General features: G+C 43.9%; 1 protein-coding gene across 3 annotated transcripts in view; it reads left to right on the top strand.

Annotated features, from left to right (window-relative positions):
- The window catches only part of LOC124019130 (chondroitin sulfate N-acetylgalactosaminyltransferase 1-like), a 42979-nt gene that overhangs the window by 7455 nt on the left and 19185 nt on the right, over positions 1-16339 (top strand). The window contains exons 2-4 of one of the 3 annotated variants that reach the window (XM_046334506.1): positions 321-440; positions 5111-5567; positions 5743-6473. In XM_046334506.1, coding sequence (XP_046190462.1) covers positions 5518-5567; positions 5743-6473 — 781 coding nt within the window. In that variant the 5' untranslated portion in view covers positions 321-440; positions 5111-5517. The remainder of the gene's footprint in view (positions 1-320; positions 441-5110; positions 5568-5742; positions 6474-16339) is intronic. The other 2 variants (XM_046334505.1, XM_046334507.1) reach the window with 2 other exon arrangements.

The following is a 16339-nucleotide window of genomic DNA, read 5'->3' on the forward strand; positions in this document are numbered from 1 at the left end:
GTGTGTCCTGTACACCGATAGAGAGGTGGAGTGTGTAACTGAGAGATGTGTGTAGCAGAACAGATGGGGGTTTTTAAGAGCTGAGTGGGCCAGATGGTGGGTAGGGTAGGCGAGGATACGGCTTGGGTCTGGCACAGGAAACCAGCTACCAGTAAGCCTAATCAAGGGGAAGGAGAATCACCTGAGGGCCAGAGGGACATCAAAAAGCCCCTTCTCTACCTCTAACCCTCCCTCTCTTCCTCGCTCTATAGATCACTCTACCTCTAGCTCTCTTTCTTCCTCTAAACCCTGTCCTCCATTTTTTCCCCTTCTCTCTAAAGCAGGTTTCCCACAAACTTGGTCCGGAACGTGCACCCCAAACTCCTCTCCAATGACATCTGGGACTGGTTTTGCGCGCTCTCCTCCTTTCTCTCAGGGATGGACCTGATGATGGGGTTATGGTAAGGCAGTGAAACCAGGTGGCGCGGCCCGGGCAGCCCCACCTGGAGCTTTTCCTGTATGTCACAGTAGAACATCCTCCTTTAACCACGTCCAGTTCAGACCAATTCGCTGTAAAAAGCCTATGTCAAAAAAAAGCCTAAGGGAAAATAAAAGAAAGAAATACAGAGATCACAGAGTATTTTTAATAGGGTCAGAAGCATGCCTTGTGGTGTGTTAAGGTGGTTAATTTTCTTGTTTTTAGTGATTGCAGACCGACCACTGCTTATGCCTTACGGGGATGTAAATGTAACGAATGCACCTTGTTGAAATTATCACTATGGTGAATTTTTGTACATTCTAGCTTCTAACATTCTAGCATGTGTTTAGTAACGCACGTGGGTGCACACACACACACACACACACACACACACACACACACACACACACACACACACACACACACACGTTGAACTACTGTTTATACATTTGGAGACTGCCACAGAATCATACCTCAAATACTTCACACTTCACAGAGACAGTCTGATCTGACCTTCGCCCGCCCGACTCGCCACTTCACCTCGCTCTCTTTTCTGTCGTTCCCTCTTTTCCCTCTCTCGCTCGCTCTCTATCAATCAGTTTTCCCTCTGTCTGTCTGTCCTATCTATCTGTTTCTGTCTCTCAGAGTGAATGCAAGTCCCCCCGAGAGGAAAAATACACCATTTATCATAGCTCTGTCAGATCAGGAAATGTTATTTCCGGTCACCGCACTTCTGCATGTTCTACATTTGTATACAAGCGTTTATAAATATTTATAAACACTGTTTGCGTAATGATCATATAATGACTCGGATTTAGCCACTGTGTAATTAAAGATTCTGAATCTGGCTTTACTGCTCCAAAGGAACAAACCAATCACTCTTATAGTCATGAAAATATACAGGAAGAAATTCAGCAGACGTACCAGCAGTAACTGTAAGACAGAACCCACTGTGGTACGTAACTATTTATGCGCAGAAGCACAAATCAGAGGTGAGTAAACTCATGTAAACTGTCTCACCACAGTTACTTCTCTCTGATTGGACAGTGACCACTGCTGAGATGAGATGTGCCAAAATGAGGAGGGAAAAAAAGGCACATCATTTCCTGACTGCAGTACAATGGCAGTTTGTTTTACTTCAGTTGGAAATTAAGTCACGACTTATAGGTTAGCTCAGTTGACAAATTACCCGAGGTCCCAGAAGTAGATGTAGATGTTAGGCGTTCTTCAGATGTTACTTTTTCGTACTGATCTTATTCAAGTTTCACACGAGGGTTACATTGTGCTAAATGTCGATAGAATCAGTATAAGGATGCTGTAATTGAATAATACATCATTATTTAATTATGAATGTTAGGGAAGAGCACGTCATCCCGTAATAGGATTTCGAGGTTATATATTGTGGTATGACAGCCCAGTCCATTCCCTTGGGGAGTTAAATGACAACCAGTGGATCTATCCATTGAGAGTCAGCGGTTTGGCTGTGAGTCACCATTCATTCAGTCTCTCCTCCCAACACCCAGTCCCTGGCTCTGTTGGGTGGGAATCTCTGCTCCTAGAAGGATGCCTGGTAATTACAGGCTATATGGACTCATAGAGTAGGCTACATCTCAATAGTCTTAACGTCACATCCTCTCGTCTCCTTTGCAGTTTATAATGTAGCCAGGCAGGTGAAAGTTCATTCCTATCATTCAGGCTCCCCCACATTGTGTTCACTTACGCAGTCAACCTCAGACCAGCAACGATGAAGGAGAGGAGACAAGAGCAGTGTCAGGACCCGGTTACGAACCCGGGTCTCCGGAATGAGAAACAGTCACTTACCAACTGAGCCACGAATAGTCGGCAGAACCCAGAAGATGAGGCAGACACAGCAGTACTTGAGACGGTGTATTTAATGAAGTAAAAAGTGAAGTTCAGGAAAACATGTAACTCCACAACCTCAAAAGGAATCCTACAAGAACAAAGGTAATCCTCCAAGACAAAAAAGGTAAATCCACAAGGTGGAAGGTAAAGCACAAAAAGCCTCAAAAGATACTCAAAAAACAAACAAACAAGAACAAAAAAAACAGAATTCCACAAGAGAGTCCACCGGGATCAACAAGAGTTCTCAGAGTACTAGGGCTGGGTGCTAACATACAAACACAGAGCAAAGAACAGAGGAAAACAAAGGGTTTAAATACAATCAGGGGAAACGAGGCACAGGTGCAAATAATAATGGGGATCAAGGGAAAACAAAAGGTCAAAAGGCACAATGGGGGCATCTAGTGACCAAAAACCGGAACAACCCTGGCCAAATCCTGACAAGGAGGAAGCCACTTTAGATTCTTGAGATCGAAAGTAGTCGTGGTGCTGTTGCAGGAAGGCCAAAGTCATCTGGGAACCTTTTTGTCAATGGTGTCTATGTCCGTAACACATTCATAATCCCTACATAATGCATTCATTTCGTAAATGCTTATGTACGCATCAGCGACTGGTTTGACCCAGCAGCCCAGGCACAGAGCACAGGACCTATACAGCCCGCTATTCTGACTTAACTGGTCTTTTCATTAGTAGCAGGCTGCATTGAGCCTACACTACCGGTCAAAAGTTTGGGCCCACCTACTCATTCAAGGGTTTTTCTTTATTTGGACTATTTTCTACATTGTAGAATGATAGTGAAGACATCAAAACTATGAAATAACAGATATGGAATCATGTACTAACCAAAAAAGTGTTAAACAAAATATATTTTATTTGGCTCTCACGAGGACCACCACAGGAAAGGAAAACCCAGAGTTACCTCTGCTGTAGAAGATAACGTTCAATAACTGCACCTCCAGATTGCAGACCCAATTTTTTCAAGTAACAGTTCAAGTAACAGACACATCTCCACATCAACTGTTCAGAGGAGACTGCGTGAATCAGGCCTTCATGGTCGAATGGCTGCAAAGAAACCACTACCAAAGGACACCAATAATAAGAAGAGACTTGTTTGGGCCAAAAAAACACAAGCAATGGACATTAGACCGGTGGAAATCTGTCCTTTGATCTGATGAGTCCAGATTAGAGATTTTGCATGAACCATCGTGTCTTTGTGAGATGCAGAGTAGGTGAACGGGTGATCTCCGCATGTGTGGTTCCCACCGTGAAGCATGGAGGAGGAGGTGTGATGGTGTGGGGTTGGTTTGCTGGTGACACTGTCTGTGATTTATTTAGAATTCAAGGCACACTTAACCAGCATGGCTACTACAGCATTCTGCCATCCCATCTGGTTTGCACTTAGTCCCACTATCATTTGTTTTTCAACATGACAATGACCCAACACACCTCCAGGCTGTGTAAGGGCTGTTTGACCAAGAAGGAGAGTGATGGAGTGCAGCAGATGCCCTAAGACTCCACAATCACCCGACCTCAACCCAATTGAGATGGTTTGGGATGAGTTGGACCGCAGCCAACAAGTGCTCAGCATAACTGAAGCTGGTTGAGAGAATGCCAAGAGTGTGCAAAGATGTCATCAAGGCAAAAGGTGGCTACTATGAAAAATCAAAAAATATATTTCAATTTTTTTTAACACTTTCTTTGGTTATTACATGATTCCATATGTGTTATTTCATAGCTTTGAAGTCTTCATTATTATTCTACAATGTAGAAAATAGTAAAATAAAGAAAAACCCTTGAATGATTAGGTGTGTCAACCTTTGACTGGTACAGTATAAAATAGATCATTGTGTGGTGAGTCAACAGGGAGATACGCGTACAGACCCACTAACTACACAGTAACTACACTCCCAAACACACGTGAATCCGCGCTTCCATTTTGCACAGCACACATAAATAAACCTGCACAAGACGTGCACCACAGGCTTGGAAACATAGGCCTAACATGCAAGCAGTCTTTTTCTATCTCTGTCCATACAGTCTTCCTTCATGTGATTACGGAAATGTTCTTGTGGACGAGAGAGAAAGACAGAGAGACCGAGATAAAGAGAGAGCGTTTGTGTGGGTGTGTAAATGGCCCGTTTTCTTGCTTGTTTTGTGCTTGTGCTTGTCTTCTACTGATCCAGTTGTTCCACAGTGAGAGGACAGGCAGGCAAAAGTGTCCACATACATCTACAGTCCCTAATGCTTTTAGAACAGCCCACATAGTGCCACACTGTCATCACTGGCAACATTGTTAGAGGGATTGCAAGATGCTTGGCATTGGCTTGGCTGTGTCGCTAGGTACAAACCCATGCTTTCAGTTCAAATTGAGTGGCATGTTTTGTAATCTTGAGTTAGATATTGAAACTGTTTTCCTTCCCCACATCCTCATGCAATAGACATTAGACCTCATGCAGACCTCTAGCCCTCCCAGGTTTATGATTTTGAAAAATGTATCTCTGAAAATACAACGTCACAGTTTTATACTGCAGCATATCGAGAGCTTTTACCACAAAGTGAAGCTCTTCATTCTCAGAGAGCCAAGCAATCGTATATAACAAGGCATATGTCTAGATGAAGGAGATTTGAAGAAATTGATTCTGAGATGACTATGGGATGTTAATGACAGTGATGACATCATATAATCAGGAACCTTAACGGCGCTTTCATACCAACTGAGTTTTAACTCTCTCTCACTCTCTCTCTCCTGCTATCTCTCTCTCTCTCTCCTGCTATCTCTCTCTCTCTCTCCAGAAGGCAACTCATGGAAGAGATATACACCATGAAGAAACTGCGAACAACCAAAAATGTTCATTCACTTTCTTTTAAGGGATGTGGTTTGTTTTCTCACTCTATGCAGTTTACTCAATCAGGTACAGGAAGACTAGTCATGTGTCATCACCCCTCAACATGAGTCGAGTGGAATAAACAACGAATCCCAGACAGACATTCTCTCAGTGGCCTGTAATGCAACAGCAGCATCAGACAGGAAGGAAAGAGCAGGGTGCACAGAGAAAGTAGTGGGACCATATGTGATGTGAGTCACTGGTGAATGGCGTCTGTTACCAATGACCGGATCGGAAATAGAAATAGCCAGGTTCTGGACCTCGTCAAACCTTACTGGGTCCCAGCCAGTGGGGAAGGAGAAGGAGACGTGACCAATGGGCCTCACCCTTGACCGCAAACATAAGGATGAGGAATCCAGACAATGGTATGAGCAATGTTGAGATGTCCCTTATAATGGCCAAAATGATCATTCAGGCGGATCTTCTTTGGTTAGTCAGACATTAATATCAATCACAAAGACAATCAGATTTTAGTGGGCGGTGAGACTGCTGGAGGGTAAGGGTGTGTGTGTGTGTATCCCTGGATCCTCTCGGTGATAGCGGGATGCTGCGGAGGGGTCTGCTGGCCTGGGTGTCCCGTGTGGGCGTGCTATTGGTCCTAGTGTGCTGCTCTCTGTCCCTGCTCTACGTCATGACCTGCAGCCCCCACTCCGAGGACAACCTGGTGAGCCACGCCCTGCCACGCCCCGGGCTGGGGGTAGGGGCAGCAGGGGGCATAGGGGCGGGTCAGAGCGGACCCCCGGGGCGGGAGGACTACCAGGCCATGCTAGCGGAGCGTGAGGAGCAGCACAAGCTACACATGGCGAGTCTGAAGAAGCAGATCGCCCAGTTAAAAGAAGCACTGCAGGAGCGTAGTGAGCAGCTCAAAGGAGTTCAAGACACAATGGAACGGGCGGCAGGGAGAGGCCAGGGCGGACAGTCCCCAGGAGGAGGTGCCCTCGGGGAGGGAGGCCAGGGGCCTGGGGCTGACAGGAGCCACACGGACCTCCAGGAGTTCCTTCGCAGTCAGCTGGGCCGGGCGGAGGTCCACCAGGGGACCAGACTACCCAATGAGTACGCCGTGGTGCCCTTTGAGAGCTTCACCCTGCAGAGGGTGTACCAGCTGGAGATGGGCCTGACCAGGCACCCTGAGGAGAAGCCCGTGAGGAAGGACCGGAGGGATGAGCTGAGTGAAGCGCTGGAGACAGCCCTGCGGAGCCTCAACACACCCCGAGACGGAACAGACAAGGGCCGGACCACCAAGGTCTACTCCCCATCAGACTTCATAGAAGGTGAGTCACTAAGCTCCATACCGGAGCCATATGTATACAGCCATAATGATATACATACTGTGTATGTATAATTGGTGAGGACGGGCTCGTGGTAATGGCTGGAGCAGAATGAGTGGAATGGTATCAAATTGGTGTCATTCCATTTGCTCCGTTCCAGCCATTATTATGAGCCATCCTCCTCTCAATAGCCTCCTGTGTATGGCATATATACAAGGTTCTGCTCCACACTACTCTATGATAGCTTACAATAGCTACATTGTGGAGTGGCAGTTGGAATACTGACATGGTTTGAATAAAAATGATATGGAGTAAAAACAACTAATTCACCAAATTGAACTCCAGCCCGAACAAATAAATAATCAGCACATCCCCATTTCCAACAAAGAAAATCTAACGATTGTTTCTGTATATTCTCCAGTAAACCACATCCGTAAACGAACATGTTTGTGTGTTCCTTCTTGTTTTTTTTGTTGTTGTCTTGCTTTGCTGTGTGATAGCCATAATAGAGGTGCTGAAGAGCCACAGCCAGGATATCCAGCTAGTCTAGCATGATTTGGAGTAGGAAATGAGTGCAGCTGCTTTCCATTCAGTTTGTAGCATCTCTACAAGCTCAGAGAGAGGGGCCGCTTCCTCTGAAAGGTCAACATCTTTACTGGGGCCATGTCTGACTAATTCCTATGTGAAACCTTGGAGAGGGAAAGTGTGTGTGTGTGTGTGTGTGTGTGTGTGTGTGTGTGTGTGTGTGTGTGTGTGTGTGTGTGTGTGTGTGTGTGTGTGTGTGTGTGTGTGTGTGTGTGTGTGTGTGTGTGTGTGTGTGTGTGTGTGTGTGTGTGTGTGTGTGTGTGTGTGTGTGTGTGTGTGCCTGCCTTTGCGTGTGGTGTCTATCTGTGTCTGTCTGTGTGTGTCAACATACCAAAAATATACTGAAAACACATAATTGTTTATGTACCTCTATCTCTCCCTTGAAGTACTTGTTCAGGTATCGGCTCTTAAACATACTCATAAGGAATTAAGAGTTTCTTTCCAAAAGGCGATATAGAATAATAGTGCAGGTACATCAAAACTATGAAATAACACATATGGAATCATTGTAGTTACCAAAAAGGTGTTAAACAAATCAAAATGTATTTTAGATTCTTCAAAGTACATTTACATTTACATTTAAGTCATTTAGCAGACGCTCTTATCCAGAGCGACTTTGCCACGATGACAGCTTTGCACACTCTTCGCATTCTTTCAACCAGCTTCATGAGTTATTCACCTGGAATTATTTTCAATTAACAAGTGTGCCTGGTTAAAAGTTAATTTGTGGTATTTCTTTCCTTCTTAATCCGTTTGAGCCAATCAGTTGTGTTGTGACAGGGTGGTATACAGAAGATAGCCCTATTTGGTAAAAGACCAAGTTCATATTGTGGCAAGAACAGCTCAAATAAGCAAGAACTTTCTTCAAGTGCAGTTGCAAAAACTATCAAGCTCAATGAGGAAACTGGCTCTCATGAGGACCGCCACAGGAAAGAACCAGAGTTACATCTGCTGAAGAGTTCATTAGAGTTAACTGCATGTCAGAAATTTTAGCCCAAAGAAATGATTCACAGAGTTCAAGTAACACATATCACAAAATCAACTGTTCAAAGGAGACTGTGTGAATCAGGCCTTTGTGGTCAAATTGCTGCAAAGAAACCACTACTATATTATTATTATATTATTATATTATAAACCACTACTAAAGGACACCAACAAGGAGAAGAAACTTGCTTGGGCCAAGAAACATGAGCAATGGACATTAGACCGGTGGAAATCTGTCCTTTGGGCTGATGAGTCCAAATTTGAGATTTTTGGTTCCAACCGTCGTGTCTTTGTGAGACGCAGAGTAGGTGAACAGATGGTGTGGTTCCCACCGTGAAGCATGGAGGAAGAGGTGTGATGGTAATTTGCTGATGGCACTAGAATTCAAGGCACACTGAACCAGCATGGCTCCTACAGCATTCTGCAGTGATACACCATCTCATCTGGTTTGTGCTTAGTGGGATTTTCCTTTGTTTTCAACAGGACAATGACCCAGCACACCTTCAGGCTGTGTAAGGGCTATTTGACCAAGAAGGAGAGTGATGGTGCTATATCAGATGACCTGGCTTCCACAATCACCCGACCTCAACCCAATTGAAATGGTTTGGGATGAGTTGGTCCACAGAGTGAAGGATAAGCAGCCAACAAGTGATCAGCATATGTGGAACTCCTTCAAGACTGTTGGTAAAGCATTCCAGGTGAAGCTGGTTGAGAAAATGCCAAGAGTGTGCAAAGCTGTCATCAAGGCAAAGGGTGGCAACTTTGAAGAATCTAAAATCTAAAATATATTTTTTGGTTACTACATGATTCCTAATGTGTTATTCCATTGGGAATCAAACCGTTCAAACACGAGACGTATGTGTCAGGGCCTACAGTCAATCACATATTACAAAAATAACACTAGCCCCGTCGTGGACATTGACATCTTGCTCCCAGACAAGCTAAACAACTTCTTTGCTCGCTTTGAGGACAATACAGTGCCATTGACACAGCCCGCTACCAAAACCTGTGGGCTCTCCTTCTCCGTGACTGACGTGAGTAAAACATTTAAACATGTTAACCCTCGCAAGGCTGCCGGCCCAGACGGCAACCCTAGCCGCGTCCTCAGAGCATGCGCAGACCAGCTGGCCGGTGTGTTTATGGACACATTCAATCCCTATCCCAGTCTGTTCTTACCACATGCTTCAAGATGGCCACCATTGTTCCTGTTCACAAGAAAGCTATGGTAACTGAACTAAATGACTATAACCCCGTTGCACTCACTTCTGTCATCATGAAGTGCTTTGAGAGACTAGTCAAGGACCATATCAACCTCCATCCTACCTGATAGCCTAGACCCACTTCAATTTCCTTACCGCCCCAATAGATCCACAGACGATGGAATCGCAACCACATTGCACACTGCCCTAACCCATCTGGACAAGAAGAATACCTATGTAAGAATGCTGTTCATTGACTACTACTCAGCATTTAACACCATAGTACCCTCCAAACTCGTCATTAAGCTCGAGACCCTGGGTCTCGACCCCGTCCTGTGCAACTGGGTCCTGGACTTTCTGACGGGCCGCCCCCCAGGTGGTGAAGGTAGGAAACAACATCTCCCCGCTGATTCTTAACACTGGGGCCCCACAAGGGTGCATTCTCAGCCATCTCCTGTACTCCCTGTTCACCGTGTCTGCGAGGCCATGCACACTTCCAAATCAATCATCAAGTTTGCAGATGACACTACAGTGGTAGGCTTGATTACCAACAACGATGAGACGGCCTACAGGAAGGGCCTTCGGAGTGTGGTGTCAGGAAAAGAACCTCTCACTCAATGTCAATAAAACAAAGGAGATGATCGTGAACTTCAGGACACAGCAGAGGGAGACACCCCCTCCCCCATCCACATAGACGGGACAGTAGTGGAGAAGGTGGAAAGTTCCTCGGCGTACACATCACGGACAAACTGAAATGATCCACCCATACAGACAGTGTGGTGAAGAAGGCATAACAGCGCCTCTTCAACCTCAGGAGGCTGAAGAAATTTGGCTTGTCACCTAAAACATTCACAAACTTTTACAGATGCACAATCGAGAGCATCCTGTCGGGCTGTGTTGTCGGGCTGTACACCGCCTTGTACAGCAACTGCACCGCCTTCAACGGCTGGTACACTACCAGCTGGTACACTACCAGAGGGTACTGCGGTCTGCACAACGCATCACAGGGGGCAAACTACCTGCCCTCCAGAACACCTACAGCACCCGATGACACAGGGAGGCCAAAAAGATCATCAACGACAACAACCACCCGAGCCACTGCCTGTTAACCCCACTATCATCCAGAAGGCGAGGTCAGTACAGGTGCATCAAAGCTGGGACCGAGAGACTGAAAAGCAGCTTCTATCTCAAAGGCCAGCAGACTGTTAAACAGCCATCACTAACATAAAGTGGCTGTTGACATACAGACTCAAATATCTGGCCACTTTAATAAATGGACTTACTGTAATAAAGGTATCACTAGACACTTTAAATAGCGGCACTTCAATAATGTTGTCACGACTTCTACTGAAGTCGTTGCCTCATCTTGTTCGGGCGGTGCTCGGCGGTCGATGTCACCGGTCTTCTAGCCATCATTGATCCATTTGTCATTTTCCATTGGTTTTGTCTTGTCTTCCCACACACCTGGTTTCAATCCCATTCATTACCTGTTGGGTATTTAACCCTCTGTTTCCCCTCATGTGTTTGTCAGAGATTGTTTTATGTCAGTGTTGTTTTATGGTTGTATAGGTGCGCGACGGGTCCTCGTACCCATGTTTATTTATGTATGTATATATTGGTGTTTGGAGCATGATAAGTTGGCATTTATTAAAATATTCCACTTACACACTGTTTGACTCTCCTCCGCCTGACTTCCCTGCCACCTATACACACGACTCTGACAAATGTTTACATATCCTACATTACTCATCTCATATGTACAGTTGAAGTGGGAAGTTTATATACACTTAGGTTGGAGTCATTAATACTCGTTTTTCAACGACTCCACAAATTTCTTGTTAACAAACTATAGTTTTGGCAAATCTACTTTGTGCATGACACATGTCATTTTTCCAACGATTGTTTACAGACAGATTATTTAATTTATAATTCACTTATAATTCACTGTATCACAATTCCAGTGGGTCAGAAGTTTACATACACTAAGTTGACTGTGCATTTAAACAGCTTGGAAAATTCCAGAAAAGGCTTTAGTAACTTCTGATAGGCTAATCGACATCATGTGAGTCAATTGGAGATGTACCTGTGGATGTATTTCAAGGCCTACCTTCAAACTCAGTGCGTCTTTGCTTGACATCGTGGGAAAATCAAAAGAAATCAGCAAAGACCTCAGAAAATAAATGGTAGACTTCCACAAGTCTGGTTCATCCTTGGGAGCAATTTCCAAATGCTTGAAGATACCACGTTCATCTGTACAAACAATAGTATGCAAGTATATACACCATGGCACCACGCAGCCGTCATACCACTCAGGAAGGAGACGCATTCTGTCTCCTAGAGATGAATGTACTTTGGTGCGAAAAGTGCAAATTAATCCCAGAACAAGAGCTAAGGACCTTGTGAAGATGCTGGAGGACACAGGTACAAAATGATCTATATCCACAGTAAAAACTAGTCCTATATCGACACAACCTGAACGGCCGCTCAGCAAGGAAGATGCCACTGCTCCAAAGCCACCATAAAAAACTGCACATGGGGACAAAGATCGTACTCTTTGGAGAAATGTCCTCTGGTCTGATGAAAAAAAATGTAACTGTTTGGCCATAATGACTATCGTTATGTTTGGAGGAAAAAGGGGGATGCTTGCAAGCCGAAGAACACCATCCCAACTGTGAAGCACGGGGGTGGCAGCATCATGTTGTGGAGGTGCTTAGCTGCAGGAGGGACTGGTGCACTTCACAAAATAGATGGCATCATGAGGAAGACAAATTATGTGCAAATATTAAAGCAACATCTCAAGACATCAGTCAGTAAGTTAAAGCTTGGTCGCAAATGGTTCTTCCAAATGGACAATGACCCCAAGCATACTTCCAAAGTTGTGGCAAAATGGCTTAAGGACAACAAAGTCAAGGTATTGGACTGGCCATCACAAAGCCCTGACCTCAATCCCATAGAACATTTGTGGGCAGAACTGAAAAAGCATGTACATGCAAGGAGGCCTACAAACCTGACTCAGTTACACCAGCTCTGTCAGGAGGAATGGGCCAAATTCACCCAACTTATTGTGGGAATCTTGTGGAAGGCTACCCAAAACGTTTGACCCAAGATAAACAATTTAAAGGCAATGCTACCAAATACTAATTGAGTGTATGTAAACTTCATACCCACTGGGAATGTGATGAAAGAAATACAAGCTGAAATAAATAATTCTCTGCTTTTTTTATGACATTTCACATTCTTAAAATAAAGTGGTGATCCTAACTGACCGAAGACAGGGAATTTGTACTAGGATTAAATGTCAGGAATTGTGAAACACTGAGTTTAAATCTATCTGGCTAAGGTGTATGTAAACTTCCGACTTCAACTGTATGTACTGTTCCATACCATCTACTGCAACTTGCCTATATGTGCATATTCTCATTCATCCCTTTACATTTGTGTGTATAAGGTAGTCATTGAATTTGTTGTAATTTGTTATATTACTTGTTATGTATTACTGCATGGTCAGAACCAGAAGCACAAGCATTTCACTACACGTACATTAAACATCTGCTAACCATGTCTATGCGACCAATAAAAATTGATTTCACTATTATTCTACAATGTAGAAAAATGATACATTTGTAACATCAATATTTTAAAAATAAAATGACTCAATACAGTAATATGAGATCTGTATGTAAAACGTTGATATTTTACATTTCCGTCATTTAGCAGATTCTCTTACCCAGAGTGACTTACAGTTAGTGCATTCGTCTTAAGATAGGTGGTGGAGACAACCACAGATCACAGTCGAATATACGTAGAGTATACGAACTAGCGTTATCTAGCGTTTTGAGAGAAAAAAAATCACATTTTTAATACACACCTAAAATCTATGATTTACTAATCTGAGAACAGCAATATTTGACACACATGAAGGTATCCGTAAGCAATTATTTCTGGGGAAAATACACGTGAAACATTGGTAGATATAGCGTTTTGGAAATAAACTCTTTAAATGTGTTTTTTGACCCTGTAGATAGCCAATTTGTTCCTGGGTAATCCAAAGAGTACTCTGTAGTTGGACGTGGCTGTGTAGCAAGTTGCAAACAACAACCATTGTTCAACAACAAAAATGAAAGCGGCCGTGTAGGCTACTTAATGAACTGTCTTTATATTAGCAATGAAGTTCTCCTTGCCCATCCTTTTAAATGAGTTGTACCAGTGGACAAGTACCTTTTCATTCATCCAGACAACTTGAAGCTTTGTTGAGATGCTGACGATTACAAAGGGAGCATTAAGACCCCTGCCAATTCTCAGCTAGCGAGCCGCGACTGAACACAAATACTGAACACCACCCATTGGCTGTACTGAATGGTGTTTTTCAGGAGCTGCCCTGGGTGGGTTTGCTCAGCTGTCGCACAGAAAGTATGAGAGTGGCGCAACGAGACAACAAGGAATAAGAGGGACAGAGTAGAAGGGGAGTGAGAGGGGAAGGAAACGAGAGGGAGAGACAAACTAGAAGAAAAAAGAATGAAAGCAAAAGAGAGGGTTTGGGTGGAAATGGAGTGGTACAGGTGTAGGATTTTAATTTGAGCCAGTTTGCTACAGCAGGAAAATAATCATGCAGCAAGAGGAAATGTGAATGATTATGGCTGCTATTAGAGAGATAGCCCAATTCTAATCTTTTGTTCTCTTTAGACCAATCAAATCAGCTCTGAAAAAGATCTGATGTGAAAATAGTTTTTTTTTTTTAAATGTAACTAGGCAAGTCAGTTAAGAACAAATTCTTATTTACAATGATTGCCTACTGGGGAACAGTGGGTTAACTGCCTTGTTCAGGGGCAGAATGACATCTCAGAGATTTGATCCAGCAACCTTTCGCTTACTGGCCCTTACGCGCTACCCAATAGGCTACCTGCCGCCCCTAAAAGAGCTGATGTGATTGGTCAAAATGAGTGGAAATATATATCAGAATTGGGCTGCCTGTGGATTACAGTTAATGGACATTTTCATAGGGGTTGATACATTTTTTGCAGTAAAGTTATCCTGCAACAGGGTGATCAAATGAATATCCTATCCTGTATGCTGTGTGAATGTGAAAAAACATGTTTATGTGGTACATGGAGTCTGGGCTGAGGAGCCACAGCCCACCCTGTCCCAAGAGTTAAGAGAAGATGGCTCTTATCACAGGAAGTTAGTCTTGCCACTATCGGACTGGGGATCACAAGCTATTCCCGCTCGGCTTTTGCAGCTTCCTGTGTTTTCTATCGGGAGAATACAGTAGCCTGCAGTTTTGATACTGTGCTAGATTCTACTGCATTGTTTCGTGACTTAAAATATCCCGTTTTTATTCTTGGAGTAATCGAAAGTAGAATGTAGAATGTTTTGAAATGGGAGTAAAGTAAATGCATTTTCCGTAGAGACATTCCAATAATTATTTCAGGACAGAATTTTGCTTTCGTGATGACGAACCTCACACTCTTGCTGTGTTTTTGTTCAGTCCAGTCATGTCATCTTTGAAACAAGAGGTTTTGACTGACAGTGCACAGCTGTGAAGGGGGGACTGAGTAATCTGTATTGTTGTTGAGTGATATGTCTGGGTATTAACTACTGTGAGGCGTTGTAAATCCAGTGTAAGTAGGATCTCTATGCATGACCAGTCTCCTTCAGCTGTCATAGTGGCAGATGGCTCAGGGCCCCAGCAAAGTCCACCTAGGAGCAGAGAGGAGAGGTCGGGGATCTTTACATTGGCCTGAAATGCCCTTTCTGGCCATCTCTCTCTGGGCGTAAAATGCCCTGTCATTAATGCCCTGTCTCTCTCTCTCTCTCTGTCAGTTTCAGTTTCTGTCTCTCTTTCTCTCTCTCTGTCAGTTTCAGTTTCTGTCTCTCTCTCGACCCCCCCCCCCCCCTGCTCACTCTCAATTCAATTTCAATGTCAGTTTAAGGGGCTTTATTGGCATGGGAAACATGTTTACATTACCAAAGCAAGTGAAATAGATACTAAACAAAAGTGAAATATACTATAATATATAATAATATATGCCATTTAGCAGACGCTTTTATCCAAAGCGACTTACAGTCATGTGTGCATACATTCTACATATGGGTGGTCCCGGGGATCGAACCCACTACCCTGGCGTTACAAGCGCCATGCTCTACCAACTGAGCTACAGAAGGACCTATAAAAATGTAACATTACACTCACAAAAGTTCCAAAAGAATAAAGACATTTCAAATGTGATATTATGTCTATGTACTGATGGGTTCTGAATTCTAAACTTGAAATGTTGAAGGGAGGGAGAGCGGAGAATGCAGAACATGTTATTGTTAGACATCAGGTATCCTATGGAAAGGAGAAGGGCCACAGTCTGGTACAAGTCAAGAGGACAGCCGTCAGTTGGGGGAGGAGTGAGGAATTTGGGCCGATGTCAGGTCAGATGAAGTGAGAAAGAACATGCATCACTAACGTCCTGCCTAGAAACCGAGATGTATTGGCTGTCCAGATGTGTAAGGAGGAGACTCAGCATAGGAGGCGGGTTTAAAAAACAGCTTTTCATAGTTGTCCTTCACATTTTACCCTGTTATTTAGAACCTAACAGTAGTGTTTTAATGATGTGCAAATAGTTAAAGTAGAAATGGGAAAATAAATAAACAAAAATATAGGTCGTATTTACAATAGTGTTTGTTCTTCACTGGTTGCCCTTTTCTTGTGGCAATAGGTCACAAATCGTGCTGCTGTGATGAAACACTGTGTTACTTCACCCAATAGATATGGGAGCTTATCGAAATTGGATTTGTTTTCGAATTCTTTGTGGGTCTGTGTAATCTGAGGAAATATGTGTCTCTAATATGGTCAAACATTTGGCAGGAGGTTAAGAAGTGCATCTCAGTTTCCACCTCATTTTGTGGGCAGTGTGCACATAGCCTGTCTTCTGGTCTGCCTTCGGCTGCTGTACATAGTCAAGGATTAATTTTGGGTCAGTCACAGTGGTCAGGTACTATTTCTCTCTCTGTGTGTCTCTGTCTGTCTGCCGGTATGCCTGCCTGCCTGTCTGTCCCTTTCTCATTCCGTGGGCCTGAATTGCCCTGTTTGTCTTTCTCTCTCTCCCTGGGCTT

This window comes from Oncorhynchus gorbuscha, unplaced genomic scaffold (genome assembly GCF_021184085.1).
Source record: "Oncorhynchus gorbuscha isolate QuinsamMale2020 ecotype Even-year unplaced genomic scaffold, OgorEven_v1.0 Un_scaffold_70:::fragment_2:::debris, whole genome shotgun sequence".
Classification (NCBI taxonomy): domain Eukaryota; kingdom Metazoa; phylum Chordata; class Actinopteri; order Salmoniformes; family Salmonidae; genus Oncorhynchus; species Oncorhynchus gorbuscha.